The 16,794-nt window shown below is 40.5% G+C and overlaps 2 protein-coding genes across 5 annotated transcripts in view; one reads left to right on the top strand and one right to left on the bottom strand.

The window, feature by feature from the left end:
• Positions 1-1,416, top strand: part of PCMT1 (protein-L-isoaspartate (D-aspartate) O-methyltransferase) — a 38,246-nt gene extending 36,830 nt beyond the window's left edge. For all 3 annotated transcript variants that reach the window (XM_018564431.1, XM_018564432.1, XM_018564433.1), the window contains exon 8: positions 621-1,416. In XM_018564431.1, coding sequence (XP_018419933.1) covers positions 621-633 — 13 coding nt within the window. In that variant the 3' untranslated portion in view covers positions 634-1,416. The remainder of the gene's footprint in view (positions 1-620) is intronic.
• A 4,163-nt stretch (positions 1,417-5,579) lies between these two features.
• LRP11 (LDL receptor related protein 11) overlaps positions 5,580-16,794 on the bottom strand; it is a 33,310-nt gene continuing 22,095 nt past the window's right edge. For both annotated transcript variants that reach the window (XM_018564435.1, XM_018564436.1), the window contains 5 exons: positions 16,247-16,381; positions 15,460-15,657; positions 11,873-11,929; positions 7,345-7,443; positions 5,580-5,802 (listed from right to left, as the gene is read on the bottom strand). In XM_018564435.1, the coding sequence (XP_018419937.1) occupies positions 5,648-5,802; positions 7,345-7,443; positions 11,873-11,929; positions 15,460-15,657; positions 16,247-16,381 (644 nt within the window). In that variant the 3' untranslated portion in view covers positions 5,580-5,647. The remainder of the gene's footprint in view (positions 5,803-7,344; positions 7,444-11,872; positions 11,930-15,459; positions 15,658-16,246; positions 16,382-16,794) is intronic.

Genomic DNA, 16,794 nt, shown 5'->3' with positions numbered 1-16,794 from the left:
AAGGGACCCATCTGGGTTTGTAGTAGCAGCTATGCTGCTCCCCGTGGGCTCACAGCATGAATCTGCAGGAGCAGAGACAGGGTAGTATAACACTTTTGTGAGTGGGGCGGGGGGGTAAAAGATAAATTATTCAAAATACAGTATACTTTCAAAATCTATAAACCAACTAGGTGTTCTCCTTTTTATTCCTGTTTATCTACACATTTTGTTTATTTTGCAATTTCATGCAAATACCTGCATGCATTTTCTTTTTTAGTAATTAGAAAAGTGTATTTATATATATACTGTACACATCCCTAAAATTTTAATACAGCCATGTATTGCCTGCGGTCTAACCATAACTGTAAGCACACCCTTTGTTTCCTCAGAATATTCTGCATTCAGAAATAAGGTTGTACAGTTAGAGGTGTGTGTGTATATGCCATTTTCTTTAGCTATACTCACAAACTAAAATGTGTGCATTATACTTTAAGAACATAAATATACATGCTGGTGTGTATTTATGGTTGATGCTTTTTAGTTTATTTTTTGGCTTGTTGCTTTGCATTTACCTCATTTAATTTTGAGTTTAGCGCTTTTTTAACCTGTAACCATTCATTTCCCATTTTCTTTTTCTACAGGGATGAATTGTAATGTCTTCATCACTCCAATTCAAACATAGTATTATGGTGTGGTGCTTCTACTGCACTCTCAAAGGCTTTTTCCAGATTCCTCATCGGTGCAGCTTTTTTTGGATTTTGTTGCCCTGTTAAAATGGCATGGAGGTGTTTTATTTTTTCCTTTTGGCTTTTAAGAAAACTGTAAACTGTGCAAGTTTAACTTGAGATCTTTAATTTAAGCTTTTTTTCTCCCCTTATGTTATGCATTAAAAATGCCAGTGTTTAACCCAATGCAAATACACCACATTGTGAACTATTTAAAATTGCACTTATATTATTTTAATATCTGGAAACATTAAAACTGCAACATTCAGCATCAATGTTAAATTAGCAAATGGTCACAAAATGACACTAGAGTACATACACAATGTCACATTTCTGCTAAATGCTGCTAAACATAGAACCGAGCTTCCTTCTCAGAGCTTTTTTTGATGTGGTGTGTTAGAGTAGCATGTGGATGCTTTACTTGAGTACCAAGATGTGTGCTTCTTGCTACCCCGTTGGTGCTTGAGCACAATGGCCTGGTATCTTCAGTACGAGAGCTGTAGACACCTGAACACATAAATAATTTTCGTTGTTTTCAGATACAAAAATAATTGGCAACCGATGTTACAACCAAGCTTTTTTCCTGTTGATGCAGTTTATAGTTCACTGCTGTGTACAACACGTGCTGTGTAAGCCATGTTCTTGCAGTTGAACAGTTTATGCAGTTACGCTTTGCCAAATAAAGTACAAAACAAGATTGCTCCTGAGGTAATTCTTTTGTGTGGTGTCATGCATTATTATTCTGAATTGACATGTAAGAAAAGATTTACAGGCTCACTGTGGGAAAATTGATCTGAAGGGGTTTTTTGCTTTCTGTCATTCTGGGAACAATGGCATACATGTCGCTAATTTTTACTTTGTTTTGGAGTCACTAATTTCTTTGAACAGATGGTAAGAGCTCTAAAGCTGTGTGACACTGGCACATGAAATAAATCGGTGGAGACATTCGTAAAACACTTAATTGTGCTATTGCTTTGCTGCGAGAACATGGATTTATCTACCCAGCATCAAAATGAGAGCATTATCAAGCATTGTGAATGTAATGTTCCAAAACCTTTCAATCTTTCTATACCATATATAGGTTTCCTGGAAATTAACAGACCAGGAAAGTCACACTGGCCAGCATTTGCTTTAGTATGCAAGTAGCAGATCTCTGTTCAAAACAGATTATTTTATCCCACAACTGTACAGGGAACGGCCACCAAACTAGAGCTTTGGATACAGCTGTCTCAGACCCTGAGAGAGCAGAGAACTATATTTTATGAAATGATGTATTTTGTGCCCACAGTATTTCATAAACGGACACCAGCCTTTTTCCCCTCACATTTTTTTTCATTTGTCATTGTTATGGTAGGATTGGTGTTTTACTTGTCACTACTTTGTTCTGTAGTGACATGGAGGGCTGCAGGTAAAACCACTGAGCACAGTAGGGGAGACAGCAGATGGACATTTCCAAAAATGTCAGTTTCGGAAGACACCTAAGCCAAGGATTTATTTTCAGTGGCGTGAACAGCAGGAAAGGAAAGCACTCCCTGTGACAGACTAACTTTAAGTATGAGCTTGCCAATAAAGCAAATCTAAGGAGTCTAATTGGATACTATGCTTAACTGCTACAGCTTTTGTAAATCAGCCTCCAGTGCATAGGTTGCATGTAGGCATTGTTTGCATTTTCCCAAATACAGATGCGTAGAAGTGGACAGATTTGTTGGTACCCTTACCATTAAAACAATGCTGAATGCTTTAAATAAATTAAAAGCAATTGTGTTATGTATACCCGCATGCCTTTTGGTATTGCTACAAAGATATTCTAAAATGACCTGGACAGATTTGTCAGTACCCCTAGAAAAGATTATAAATGATTGGATCATAGTGATATTTCAAAGTAAAATTTTTTGTAATTAGTGTCACATGCCTTTTAATCTTGTAATCAGTCACCATATTTAAATGGAGAGAAGTAGTCACTCTGCTGTTTGGTATCATCGTATGGACCAGAAAAAGCTGAGGAGAGCATTGTCAGAGGAGATCAGAAAGAAAATTATAGATCAGCATATCAAAAGGTAAAGGTTATAAGACCAACTTCAAGCAGCTTGATGTCAATTCCTGAGACTACAACAACAAATATTAAGAAGTTTATGGTCCATGGGAGTTTAGCCAACTTTCCTGGATGTGGCCACGACAGGGAAATCATCCTTAGGTTAAACATAACGATAATGCAAATGATAGACAAAACGTCCGAAGAGATGCAAGCAGAACTCCAAGGTCAAGGTGTGTGATCGCACCCATTTGACACTTTTGAGTGATAGTGGGCTCAAAGGAGGAAGACCCATTATTGAACAAAACCCGTAAAGAAAACACCAAAATTGGCTAAAATGAAAAGCCACAATGCTTATGGGAGAATATCCTTTGGAGAAATTAGACAAAACTGAAGCTTATGGGCAAGTCACATCAGCTTTATGTTCACAGAAGGAAAAAAAGATTTCAACTAAAAGAATACCATACCTACTGTAAAACATTGAAGAGGCTCCATCATGGGACTGGTTTGATGCATTTGACATAGGGTCCTTTGAAACTTGTAGTGGAGTTTGGATATTAACTCATACACTTCATGTTCTTGATATTAATTAGCATATATTAATGTTATTAAATAGTTTCAAGTTTTTTAGCCTTAGAAATTAAGCCGCTTTTATACAAACATATACAGATGAACCTTAGATAAACCCTAAGAGCATTCAAGAAACACTTGGCACGTGTCCAGTGTATGTGCTTGGGCTGGAATAGAAGGGTCTGAAACAACTTAGGAGACATCTAAGGAATTTTAAGATTTCTGGATAGTTGCAGTGACGTAGGCCTTGGCAGCCAATGATATTGTAACCCATATGGTTGTATTGTAAAAAAAAAAAAAAAATTTAATAAAAAGGGGCCTGCAAGCCTCTTCCCTTTTTTTTCTTCCTCTCTAACTTGCCTGTTCCCAGCTGCAGCTGTCATCATTAAACCTACTAAATTAAGCTTTTGCCTGCTCCCAGCCTTTGCTATTCCACTTCAACCTGTGCAGGATACGATGAAGTTTCAGAACTACCAAGGAATTCTAACACAAAGCACACCGCTAAAGGCACCGAAAAACAACAGCAAAAAAAAAATTTGGACTATTCTGAAGTTGCCTTCTGTAAGCCCTAATCTGAATCCTATCGAAATATCTATGGAAAGAGCTGAAACCTGAGACAGGTGGAGCAGTTTGCACAAGAATAGTGGGCCAAACTACCTGTTGGCAGGTCCAGAAGTCTCATTGAGAGCGACAGAAATCACTTGTTTGCTGTGATTCCCTTTATAGGTTGTGCAACATGTTAGGTTTAGGGATGCTGCATTATTTTTGTCCATGTCATTTTCATTTGTTTTATATTAACCCCTTGCTGTCCACCCATGAAAATACAGGCGGCTGCATTACCGGCTGTTGCATACAAGCGTTTGGCCAGCTCTACAACTGGCCGATCGCTTGTATGGCCCTGCACTCTGTGGGCCCCTACTCTGTTGCCACTACCGGTTATCCCTGGCACCGCTGCCCCCACCCTGCGGTACACGGGACCGAGAACACCAGCACAGCGACTAGTAGGAGGAGGAGAGATCATTTCTCCCACTGCTAATCTCTCTTCCTTCTCTCTAAAGGCGCAAGCAATGTGTATTACATCACTTACGCCTTTATCTGTCATTTCTGTGGCTGCTAGCCATAGAAGCTGGTGGAGCAGATCTCTGCTTCATAAGCTTCTTTGGGGGTCCCAAGGTGACATTAGGGGTCTTGGGGATCCCTGATCTCTCCATAAAGAGGACCTGTCCGTGTATATTGGCTATCACATAGGGGGCTTGTGAGCCCCCTATGTGATGGCAATCAAGTTAAGGGTAAAATTAAAAAAAAGTTTTAAGGCCCTCGTGTGCATGCACGTGCAAACGTAAATACGTGTCGGGTACGCCTACGCTCGAAAACAAAAATTTTTGAGCGGTAAAAGCTTGTAAAGCGTCGCCTATGACCAATTTTAGGCACGGTAGTTTTTTGCGATTTCGCAGGCACACACAATTTTAAAGCTTGACATGTGTGGTGTCTATTTACTTGACTTGACCCCGTCTTTTATATTTTACCAAAAAATTGGGTAATATTTTGTAACAATGTAAAAAAATGTTTTGTTCATTATATATATATATATATAAAAAAAGCACCAGTGGTGATTAAATACCACCAAAAGAAAGCTCCATCTGTCTCCAAAAAATGGTACAAAATGTGTTTCAGTACAGCGTTATATGACTGAATGAATGTCAGTCAAAGTACTGCAGCGCTGAATACTGAAACATGGCCTGGACAGGAAGGGGGTTTAACACCCTGGTCAGCAAGTGGTTAAATATAAAGTTGAGTTATAATCACAAGCAAAGTCTGAGTTTTAAAGGGTAAGTTCACCTTTTAACAAAATGTCAGAAAATGAACTTACCCACGTCACTCCGCCACCTTCCCTGCTTCTGCTGTTCATACTTTTTCATGCAAGTGCCAGCCACCAGCCGGTGTATGGTCTGTACTTCACAGTAGCCATGCACTCAGACTCCAGCCTAATGCTTGCAAATGGTGAGCGCTCATTGAACAGCACGGTAACCTGACAAATGAGAAACGCTTTATCCTGGCTCTTCATTGCGGTGTACAGACCCTACAGTGAGGGAGATAATGTTAGATGAAATTACATTTATCAGTTTTGTTATTTTAAGGGACAATTGGGTACTTTTTTCATGGGCGAGTACCAACAAATGTATCTGTACCTATTTTATATATAAATATTTGTGTTTTCTTTTTAACAAGAGGCTACTGCAGGTTTTGGTTACACACTTTTAATAGAACAGGCAATTTCTGATTTGATTTTACATGGACAGTAATTTCATGGAATAGACAAGCGACGTTGTTTCATATTGTATTACAGATACATGCCATTAATTAGATAGTCTGATTCCTCTGACGTTAATGGTCGAGCGTTCTTCAGCTTCTGTCTTACCAGTCGGAGACGACAAATTACCATCAAGAGCAGTAATGATGTTATTGCCAAACCAAGGGCCAGTGGCAGGACTGCTCCTAAAAGGGACAAAGATTAATTCATAACCAGAACAGTTTTATTTTGAAATACAGTTTCTTACAGCGATTAAACCAGATCATGCTGTTGTACTATATATTATTGAAATTACAAATAACATGGCTCGATATGGGCCCACTCACCCTTCTGATCACATAAGCCACACCTCACACACACACACCTTTATGGCATTTCAGGACTGTACCTGCCCCAACTGCAGTAAGCAGGTTTATGGATTGCGTTCTCTATGACCAAAGTTATTACTGAACATACTCAAGATTCAACCATAGAGAATAATGGCCTCTCTTTTTACAGGAAGGAGATGCTGCCAAGGCACTGAACAGTCACAAAAGGTCTGGCTTCATATAGAGATGCATACATTTTTTTTTTCTACTCCGCAACAGTACAATGAAAAATGTTAAAGGGATTTCTACATTGTTTCAGTCTGCTGAAAATAAATATGCAGTGAGGGAAACACAGAAGCTGGCAATTGCTTGGTGATCCGTGGTTTTAATACTTCTAAACCAAAACATGCATACAACAAATCTCTATAAGTGTTGCAGGGCAGAATAACAGCCAAACAACTATCATTTTCAGGAATTTTCGATAGCGGCCTCCATGTTATCTCCCTGTGTATAGATAGATCAATCTATCTGTATCTTTCCTCCTTGGCTGAATTGATTCCAGCAATTGCTTGGTGACTATTGGTTTCACTAATTCTGAATCACTGAACTGAGATCATCATCTCTATATTTGGTATATGTCAGGGACCCATCCATAAGTATTAATTCCAAAGCATTGCCAAGCAACTAGCATTTTCAGAAGTTGTCAATGGCGTCCTCCATGTTATATCCATGTGTATAGATAGATAGGTAGATCTATCTGCATCTTTCCTCCTTGACTGAATTGATTCTAGCACTTAGGGCTGCAGCTAATGATTATTTTCCAATGTACGGCTGAAACTTCAGAACTTCGGTTCGGTTATTCAGTCGGCTGCCCAAGGCAGCTTTGCGAGTAACCCTGTAAGGCCTCATTCACACTGCCATGCGTATATGCACCATATGCAAATAAACGGCTCCATACACATAGCCGCGTATGTAGCCGTATATTTGTGTAGCGTAAAAACAGTTCATTAAAATTTCTATTACGAACGATGCATTCTGGGATTGCATATAGTGCGTGCATATATACGCAATATACAATTTTGCTCTTGCGTTGTGTGTGAATGAGGCCTTAGAGCTTTCCAATTTGATGCAGCTGCATTACTGCCTGATGCATTAGGGTAGCCCCTTCAAAGCAATTTAAAATAAATTAAAAATCAGAAATGCACTATTTGTTCTGCTGCAGCACACATCATGGTAGTGTGCATTACCATGTGTTGTGGTGCGCTGCCTTACATAAATACTATGCATTGTCGTGTATTTCAGCTACGCACAACAATGGGTAGGTCGGAATGTGCCCTTCAGTAAGGAAAACTTTACAAAAGTCTCAGCTTAAATCCTGGTGTATTTCAAATACCTGGACTACCAAGTACACATAAATACCTGTCTCTGGAGCAGGGTGTCCGCTTCCTTGCGGGATATCTTTTGAAATAAAGAAATTTGATTCCTCTGTATCTTTGTCAGTGTTTGGCGAAACTGTGCCTGCAAAAAGGACTTATGTTCAGTATCTTATGAACTGTATATTTATCATCAAAAGATGAAAGCTAGACAAATAACTTAATAAACATCTGATCTGGTATCACTATCTACTACCAAATCCATGAATCTCCATTGCTCCTGACAATATCAGATATATACAGATATTTTCCGTATAAGAATTATCCTCCATGACATTACTTTTTTTTTTACACTTGACAGTCCAGCTACCTCTGCATTTAAATAGGATTAGTTTAGTAATTGAGTGTACAGGCTATATATAGTATATTATCAGTAAGGGCATGTTTTGAGTTTTCATTGTAAGTGATAGTCATTTTTTAGCACTCCTGATTTGTTGTCCCATAATTTTACTATAGTATTTCTGTCTCGTAGACACAATAGGAAGTAACGCAACCTATCGAAATACAGTAATACCTTGGTTTACGAGCATAATTCGTTCCGGAAGCATGCTTGTAATCCAAAGCGCTTGTATATCAAAGCGAATTTCTCCATAGGAAATAATGGAAACTCAGATGATTCGTTCCACAACCCAAAAGTATTCATATAAAAATGATTATAATACAGTACTGGAATATAAAACTGTACAAAATATAAAGAAAAATAAGCCAATTGCCAGTACCTTCGTGGCTGGTGTGAGGGGGACGAGAGAGAGGAGGATTATTGTGTAGGACGACTTTCACTATCACTAACGGAATCAATGATATCTCTTGACTCAATGGAATCTTTTTCATTTCGTGAAACCTTAACAAGGAATCTATCCAATGTGACATTGCATTGTCGTTAAACAGACTCATCGCTCGCACTGCTACAGCCTTATTCGGGTGGCGCTTTTCTACAAAATTTTGCTCTTAGTGCAAGACATTGCTTGTATATCAAGGCAACATTTTTCAGAAATGTTTGCTTGTCTTGCAAAACACTCTCAAACCAAGTTACTTGTAAACCAAGGTATTACTGTAATGGAAATCCTGTCCTACTGGTCATAGGAATTAATGTCTCTACTGGAAGATTTCCCCTCTATTCCTATCCCAGTAACAACTCAGGACAATTTTGGATTTTCACTTACTATCAGTCCTAGTGATAATGGTCAATAGGACACAGAGAAGGTGAATTCCTCCAGGGGTCACCAACAACAACAGAAACCTAACAGAAGTTCTAGCCCTTCTCCACTCCATCCAAAGCAGGAAAAAAAGTTTTGGCTTTATATACACTTTAATATAAATATAAGCACAACAAGGCTTGATATAAGGTTAGAGCAAGGGTAGGCAAACTTCAGACCTGCAGCTGTGGTGAGATTACAAATAAGGCATTACAAAAGTCTTAAAGCCACAGACTTCCAGAGGCAGATGCATGATGTAGATTCACCACAGCGGGAAGGTCAAAGTTTGCCTACCCCTGGTTTAGAGCATTGCTTGCAATTATTGTATCAGATATACTAAGGGCAAAAAATGCATCAGTAAGTGCCACTTGTAAACAGACAATAGCAGGGGTGTGGAATTCCTATCGCCCGATGCCCAGTTTCGGGCGCCGGGCGAGACGTTTTTTTGTACATTTAGCCCTGCTCCGTACAAGCAGAGCTAAATGTACAGTGGAGAGCCGCTGCTCGTTTTTATAAAAGTGATCTGATTAGATCACTTGTATGAAACGTGCAGCAGCAATCGTGTCCGGGCCCCCTCCCGCCGTGGTTGAGCTCACCATAGAGCCCGTAGAGCAGACGAAGAACGTCCATTCTTCATCTGCTCTGTGTGTTCCCTGAGACCGGCACCACCTGACTCAGCTGTCAGAAACTGCACATTACATCTGTGTTGGAGGGCACGTTCCATAAAGAGAACCTGTCACCTCCAAACTATCACATAGGGGATTGTAATCCCCTATGTGATAGGAATAAAATTAATTGGGAAAAAAAGTAAATAATAAAGTTATAAAAAAGTAGAAAAATATATAAAAATTACAAAACAAAAGTGATAAAGTAAAAAAAAAATGAAAACCAACCCTGCTGCCCCCACCCTCTGCCCGGAAAAAAAACGCACCCGTGTGTGTGCAATGAGTGCTGCCGCCATTCCACTGTGTGCCATATTGTGGTAGCCAAGCAGCAAAACTCTTACACGCAAAATGTGCATTAAAGGGTAAGTTCACTTTCCCAGGTAATATGGGAAAATGGAATTACCCCGATCAAATCCGGCCCAGTTTCTCCCAAACCCCCTCGCCCCATGGCTATACTTTCCTTTCGGTGAACAGTCCTTACCCTCCGCCAGTACAGGTGTATTATCTGTACCCCATACTGCTGTCCAGCGCAGTCCTGCCCTATGCATTTCGAATTTCGCTCGCAAATTGCAAGCACTCATTGGTCAGCATGGTCAGGTGACCACGAAGACCAATGAGAAGCGCTATTTAGCACAGTCAAATACAGTTTTGATTAGGGATGCACTGATACAGGGTACTTGTATATAGGATGATGTTTTGCACCTTGAGGGGATGAAAATTCTGTGTTTGGTTTTTATCTACATATGAATTTAACCCTTTTGATTCACTGATATTAATACACATTTTTGTAGGGTGGAGATAGCGTGGTGTTTTTTAGTTAATCCATTTTCAGATGACAGGATTTGGGTCTTCTGATTTATTCACAGCAGCTGTCATTTGGTTTATTGAGGAAAACACAGGGGAGATAGCGTGGTGTTTTTTAAAGTTTCTTGTGAGTACTTGTACTCGCCCAAATGCTCCAATACCTTTCCTAATACCGGAACTTCTGGTCAGAGGAAGATTTCCTCTGACAGGCAGTGCCGTAGGGGAACATGGAGCCAGCTTCCCGTGCAATCAGGAAGTGGGGCAGCAACTAATGACCCGCCTCCCGGTTTCCTGATTGGCCGGGAAGCCAGCTCCTTGCTGATTGGCTGGGAAGCCAGCTTCATGGCCAATCAGCTTTGAGCTGGCTCCCTGGCCAATCAGATCATTACTTCTCCTGGCCGGGAAGCTGGCTCGATTCTGTGTGGCTGGGAAGCCGGTTTCCCGGCCAATCACAATCAAGCCGGCCAAACAACATGGAGCTGGCTTCCCTGGCAATCAGGAAGCCAGGTAGCATGTCATTACCCACTGCCCGCATTCCTGATTGCCCGGGAAGCCTGCTCCATGCCAACGGAAGCACCGATACTCGGTATCGGCGAGTACCGAAAGCAAAACATTGGTACACATACTCGATACCCAAAAACCGGTATTGGGGCATCCCTAGTTTTGATTAAAACTATTTTTTTAGTATTGGGACAAGTAGATTGTCATGAGGGACAAGTAGGGTTCGAGGTTGGACTAATGTCTTTATTCAACCTCGAATACCATGTAACTATGTAGATGTGGCCCCCGCTTTAGTCCTTGGAGAAGTAGTTTTTTTTATTTATTTCATTTATTTCCACACCCATGCCACCAAAATACAAAAATATCCCTGCAAGTGAGCATAGGAAAGATTCAAAATACCCTGTTTGGCATTTTATCATTATTGGGTGAGGATTGCAGCAATTAAGCACCTCATGCAATAACAGGCAGACACCCCCACTCCCATCATCTTGAAGGAGATACCTGGTCTTTGGTGAGTCTGTCGTTTTTAGTGAGGTCAGACCTGACCCACAGGCTTCTATTAAGATGGAGAAGCATACAGAAGCAAAGCCTACATATGCAATGAGCACATATGGCTTCCAATCTGTTCATACTGTACATTATTTTCATCTAACTGACCACATTCACATATACCTGTACATCTCTGAAAAACTGTATATAGACTATAGTTTACTTTTCAGTCAACTATAAGCACACTGGGTGATCGTTTTTGTTTCTGTTCCAGTATGAATGGGTGGAACTAAAAAGCCCAATTAAAGCTATGTTGTTTGTTTGATTTAGAAAGAGTGGGGAGGGCTAGATCTTCTGTCAGGTTTCATTGTTGTCTGTGACCCTACTGGGGGAAAACAGGTGTCGCCAGGGTAGGAAGACACAGACAGTAATAAAAACCTGAAAGATGTACTAATCCTTACTTTATAGAAAATAAACAATGGTTATTCACAAAAGGGTGAAGAGTTTGGAGAAGGCAGGAGAAGGGAACAATCTAGGACAACATAGCTGAACTGGAAAGTGAGCTAATTTGGAGAATCTTTCCAGTTCAGCTATGTTGGCCTAGATTGTTCCCTTCTCCTGCCTTCTCCAAACTCTTCACCCTTTAGTGAATAGCCTTGAAAGTGTTTTTGTTCATTTCCTGGTCCCCATTGGTCAGATTGCCCATCCCTGTGAAGCCCTGGCACAAGAAATTAGAAGAAATCTCCCCAATGGAGACAGAGAGAAGAAGAAAACCTGCAGAGTTTCTACCCCTACCCTTCCTAGATAATGTTGTGGTTGGAGCTGGGTTTACAACCCTAATATGAATACAAAAAGTGACCTGAAGCTGCTTTAAGGTGTCCTCTAGGGTCTGTTGTCATAGGGCGCACCATGGTTCCTGTAAAAAATATAAAACAGATATATGATAGAATACATATGTTTACTGTGATGTAAAGTACAGTGTTTAAACCATTTGTTGACTTTGGGCGTGCAGTGTATGTCCCAAAAAAATGTAATCAAAGTTATAGCAGAACTGTAACCAGGACAAAGGCAGCAGTTATCTCACTCACCCCAAATGCCAATCTCCTCCACCCCAACATTAACAGCAAGAGAAGAAACCAGTCAGGCTTTTTAAAAGTAATTACTTAGGGATCTTGGGGTTTTGATACAAATAATGACAAATTATCAATGTGGCACAAGCTACTTCTGTAACAAACATGCTAATCTCACAGGCACTGCTCTACAACCAGAAAAGATGTCCCTTCAAGCGACCAGCTGATGTCTTCATTCTCAGCATCTTAGTACATTTTATTTACTGATGTTGGCTGCTATGGTGCTTTTTTAACTTGTGGAAATTAGCCTGAATATTATTGGACCAGAGCATGCATTTAGACTGCTTTAGTTTTCATGGTTACAGTTCCCCTTTAAAAGGGCATATGCAGTATGACCAGTCTCTCTCCCCATGATCCAGACATGGTGTGAACAAGCCCTGAGAGCGGTGATTCATTTGTTGAATCGTGAACCTGTATACATAGAAGACGGATTTGTATGAATAGATTTGTATTATCACGGCAGTGGGATGAAATGTTTGGCAGCTTACAGAAAGCAGCAAAAGGACCTGTTTGAGACACTGCTCTGCACAATCTCTTTCCAAGTTCCCAGCTGAGCGGTGACATCACTGAGTACTGCCCAGGAGTAGAAGCTAGCCTATCATCCCCACTCAGCACTTTAGCTGTCCAGGAGTAGAAGCTAGTCTACCAACCCCTTTCTTCCGGGTCTCCCCATGACAAAATACAGACTCTATTATCCCATAAAGATGGGAAATGTGGTCTTACATCTCACATTGACATAATATGTAAACTTTCCCAGAGTATTTGAAGTGTTAAGAACTCTTTAGTCAATAACTCAGTGCCTTATGAGTTCTTCATATTTAAAAACCCCAGAACAAACGTTCAAAGCAGAACTCCTGGGAAAATGTTTGTTCTGTCCTGGAACTGCTCAGCCCCTCTGGCTGAGAGTCCTGGGTGACCCTTTTGCCATTCTACATAGTGGCATTGCCCCGCACTGCCACAATATATATATATATATATATATTTCAGCATACCAGTCCTTAGATGGGGTGGCTGAATTAGTTTGTTTCAGGCTAAGTACATTTTCTGCAAGAATAGAAACAATCATGTTGATTCTACAGAAATCCTTGTAACTTCTTGTGCACTGAACTGAAATCAAAGACAATGTCATCAGCATTGCCTAGTTCTTTTCTGTGAACTACAGAACACCTACCTCTGTGTGATGGTGATGAGGAGAGAACTATTTGCAGTAAGGAGAGAAGTCTAGGGTGACAATGCTTCTTCTCCATAGATACAATACAGTGACTGTACCCTGTTACTATAGGACAGCAAATGTCTTACTGGCAGGATCAATATCAAAATGAAGGAAAAAAGCCTAAAAAAAAAAACTAATGCAGTGACCATGTTTAAGAAGTGGTAAGCGGCAATATGTTAAAGCAGAACTCTGAGGGAAATTTTTCCTAACCCTTGCAGTGGGGCTACCGCCGAGGGGGAGCGAGGTGCAACGTACTGGTCTAAGAGTAACCCGGCTCCAAGGTTTGGGTTAGTATAAGTTTGTTATATTTGAACCTAGACAAAAATGAGCACTTAACCCTTGCAGTAGTCCCAGTAGTCTGCAAGGGTTAAATACTTTTATTAGGAAAGAGCTGGCTTTGAAATTCTTTCCGGGTTTTCTAAATTATAACTGGGATCCTGGAACTGGGAGATTTCTAAGAGAACTGGGAGGGATGAGATCTCCAGTGCTGGGTCCGTGGTTTAGTAGGGTTGAGCACCTAATGATTGCACACCTGTGCACAGCCCTTATGGAAAGGGTGCTGGCGGATGTTCAGGGCCCCACCTGTGAGTCAGGAGAACGCCACCCAGGAGTCGGAGTGGAGGCCAGTGCAGCAGGGAGCTGCGGGGTTGTGAGACCTATTGTGCAGGTTAGCACGAGACCGTCTGGAGGAACAGACAGTGGCTTGAGGCCGGAGCAGCAGTGCTGTGAATGCAAAGACAGGAGGCTGGATGTGCCTGTATTTTCTGGGATAAAGAACCCCTGCGAGGGTAATCGCATCGTTTTGTGAATGTTCATTTAATAAAAGTGGGCAAGGAAGCCCTTAAAAGAAGTCCTAAGCGAGTGGATGCCTCTTTAATGCCCTCACCATTTGTGCTAACTTCCCCAAATCTCACATATGGTGTTTGAATGCGGGCAGCCAGCACCATCTCTTGCAGAAGCTGTTTTTTGAAAGCATTAGACAATCTGGAGTTTCCAGCTGAAGTGAGTTCATGTGTCCGTGAAGGATATTTCTGTGAGACAAGCAGAGAGTGTATGCAGTGTAAAGCTGGCCATACACCTTACAATTTATCTGCAGATTTTCTGTGGTCAGATGGAAAAGGTGCAACAGATTCCTCCATCTACACTTAACTGTGTGGATGGAGGAATCTCCACCTGCGCCAATCTGTTGCACTTTTTCCATCTGACCACAGAAAATCTGCAGATAATTGTAAGGTGTATGGGCACCTTTAAAGCAGGTGAGCTAAGGCCTGCAGGAGAAAGAAAAGTCCTTGAAGAGACAATGCTCTAAAACCTTTTCTGTGGACTGTGAAACTGTGCAAAGGTGCTGTGTTTTGCACAAATTGATTTTCTGCCAGGATGGGGCGTTGAAAGAAAAAAGACTGTTATGGAGAAAATGATTGAAAGAGTTTGGTGGCTGGAGGGATGGTCAAAGCCTGCGGAAGATACACAGGTGCCAGAAAAAGCTGTGCCAGATTGTGAGTCTGCTGTGGACTGGTGCAAGCGACATCTGGCAGCGATGACCCCAGCCACTACAGTGAAAAACCCTGCTCTGACTACTTGGAGAGAGCGAGGAACTGAACAGAGGTCCAGCAGGTATGCAGTTGTCAGTAGCAATGAGGTAATCGCATCGTTTTGTGAATGTTCATTTAATAAAAGTGGGCAAGGAAGCCCTTAAAAGAAGTCCTAAGCGAGTGGATGCCTCCTTAATGCGCTCACCATTTGTGCTAACTTCCCCAAATCTCACTATATATATAGATATAGATATAGATATATATCTATATCTATCTCATATTTTTTGTTCTTGGCTTTAGATATACTTTAAGCAAGATATTTAGTTAATTCCCTGTGAATATATGGTGAATGTTACATGTACTGCTTTATGAATATGACCATACACTATACAACCTTCTTTAGCTCAAATATCAACTATGTCCCACAAGAGCACGCCTGATGTAATACAAATGAAATAGATTGTTTCATGGTTTTGGTGAATTTGAAGGAGATTCTACAATCAGATTGTATGGTATATGACCAGCTTAACTATGAGTGCAGTTGAAAGCAGCCAAGTGATGCTTCTCCTACCTGTGTTAAGCAAGCTATAGTAAGGTGATTCCTGAGAAAGTGACTGATTCTTTTCCTTATTTGTGGACATGGAACTCTTCCCAGTAACCTTTGATTTCTCTATAGCAGGATTGTTTTCGGTGTCAGTCATTTCTCCAGTGTCTGCGTGGCTTTCTGTTTTTTCAGTGATGTGAATCACTGTCTTCCGACCAGAGCTAACTAGGAAAGATAGAAATCACATCATTTAGCTGTAGCATTTCGTGTATATTAATACTGAAATCCCAAAGTGTCACTTTACAAATTACATTAAATACAGTCATTATGTCATATTAGGCTTTGATAGCTCATACACTTTATATAGCTTTTCATGTTGGTTCTTAACTCACATTCCCAATCCCAATGTCACCATATTAAATGGAATTTAAATCAATATCTGCAAACTGCTGTAGGGAATAAAAACCAGTGAAGTGTAATAATCACAGAAAAGCAGCAAGAGCCTTGTCTAAATTACATTCATCTATAAATCAATTAAACCATAAACGCGTGTATTATTTATTATTGCAGTATAAATAGTGTTTCCTGTTCTAGCATGATATCACTGCAGTTTGATGATCCATGCCACCCTGTGTTTATAGCTATTGACAGATGTTCATTGGTTGTTATGGTTATTGCACTTTGCTCTTTGCATAATTCTACAGTAAAGTCTACAAGCATCTTTATATTCATGACTTTTCCTTTTCCAGTTTGCATTATCCATGGGAGAATGAATCCCTTAACTCATAACTAACCCTGAATTGCTATGACTTACAGTTCTGACAGAAAGCTTCATCAGAGCCATCCGGACACTGCACCACTCTGTCGCATGCTAAAGTAATATCTATACAACAGCCGTCATCACAGATAAACTGGTAGCGGGAGCAGACTCCATTGCACGTTGTAGAAGCTGTGACACAAAAAAGGGTAAAGAAATATGGATTACTAGCCTGCATTATTAATGTAGCAAAGGCCCTTCAGAATACATCAAGTCACTTATAGGGCCATTTCACCGAAAGGTGGTATTTTAGTTATAGGCCAAACCTGTCATGCTTAAAAAAAAAAAAAAAAAGGAGTAAGAAAGTGAGACTTGCATTTTAAGAAGATCCCTTATTTGCTGTACAGAATTGTACTGGACAAGGGCATAATGTTCCAAAAGTGCAATTCTCCATTGTCAGCATCTGTGGATACTATATAGATTTATTTTTCTATTTCTAAATGTGATGTGGCCTAAAGACCGGTACTTATGCTGGAGCATAATAATGGGGACTAACTAAGGGTGTGTATGTATGTATGTGTGTATGTATGTATATGTATGTATAT

Source organism: Nanorana parkeri, unplaced genomic scaffold (genome assembly GCF_000935625.1).
Source record: "Nanorana parkeri isolate BGI_ZX_2015 unplaced genomic scaffold, ASM93562v1 scaffold750, whole genome shotgun sequence".
Lineage (NCBI taxonomy): Eukaryota > Metazoa > Chordata > Amphibia > Anura > Dicroglossidae > Nanorana > Nanorana parkeri.
Note: the sequence above shows the minus strand (reverse complement) of the source record. Positions and strands in the feature narration are given on the sequence as shown.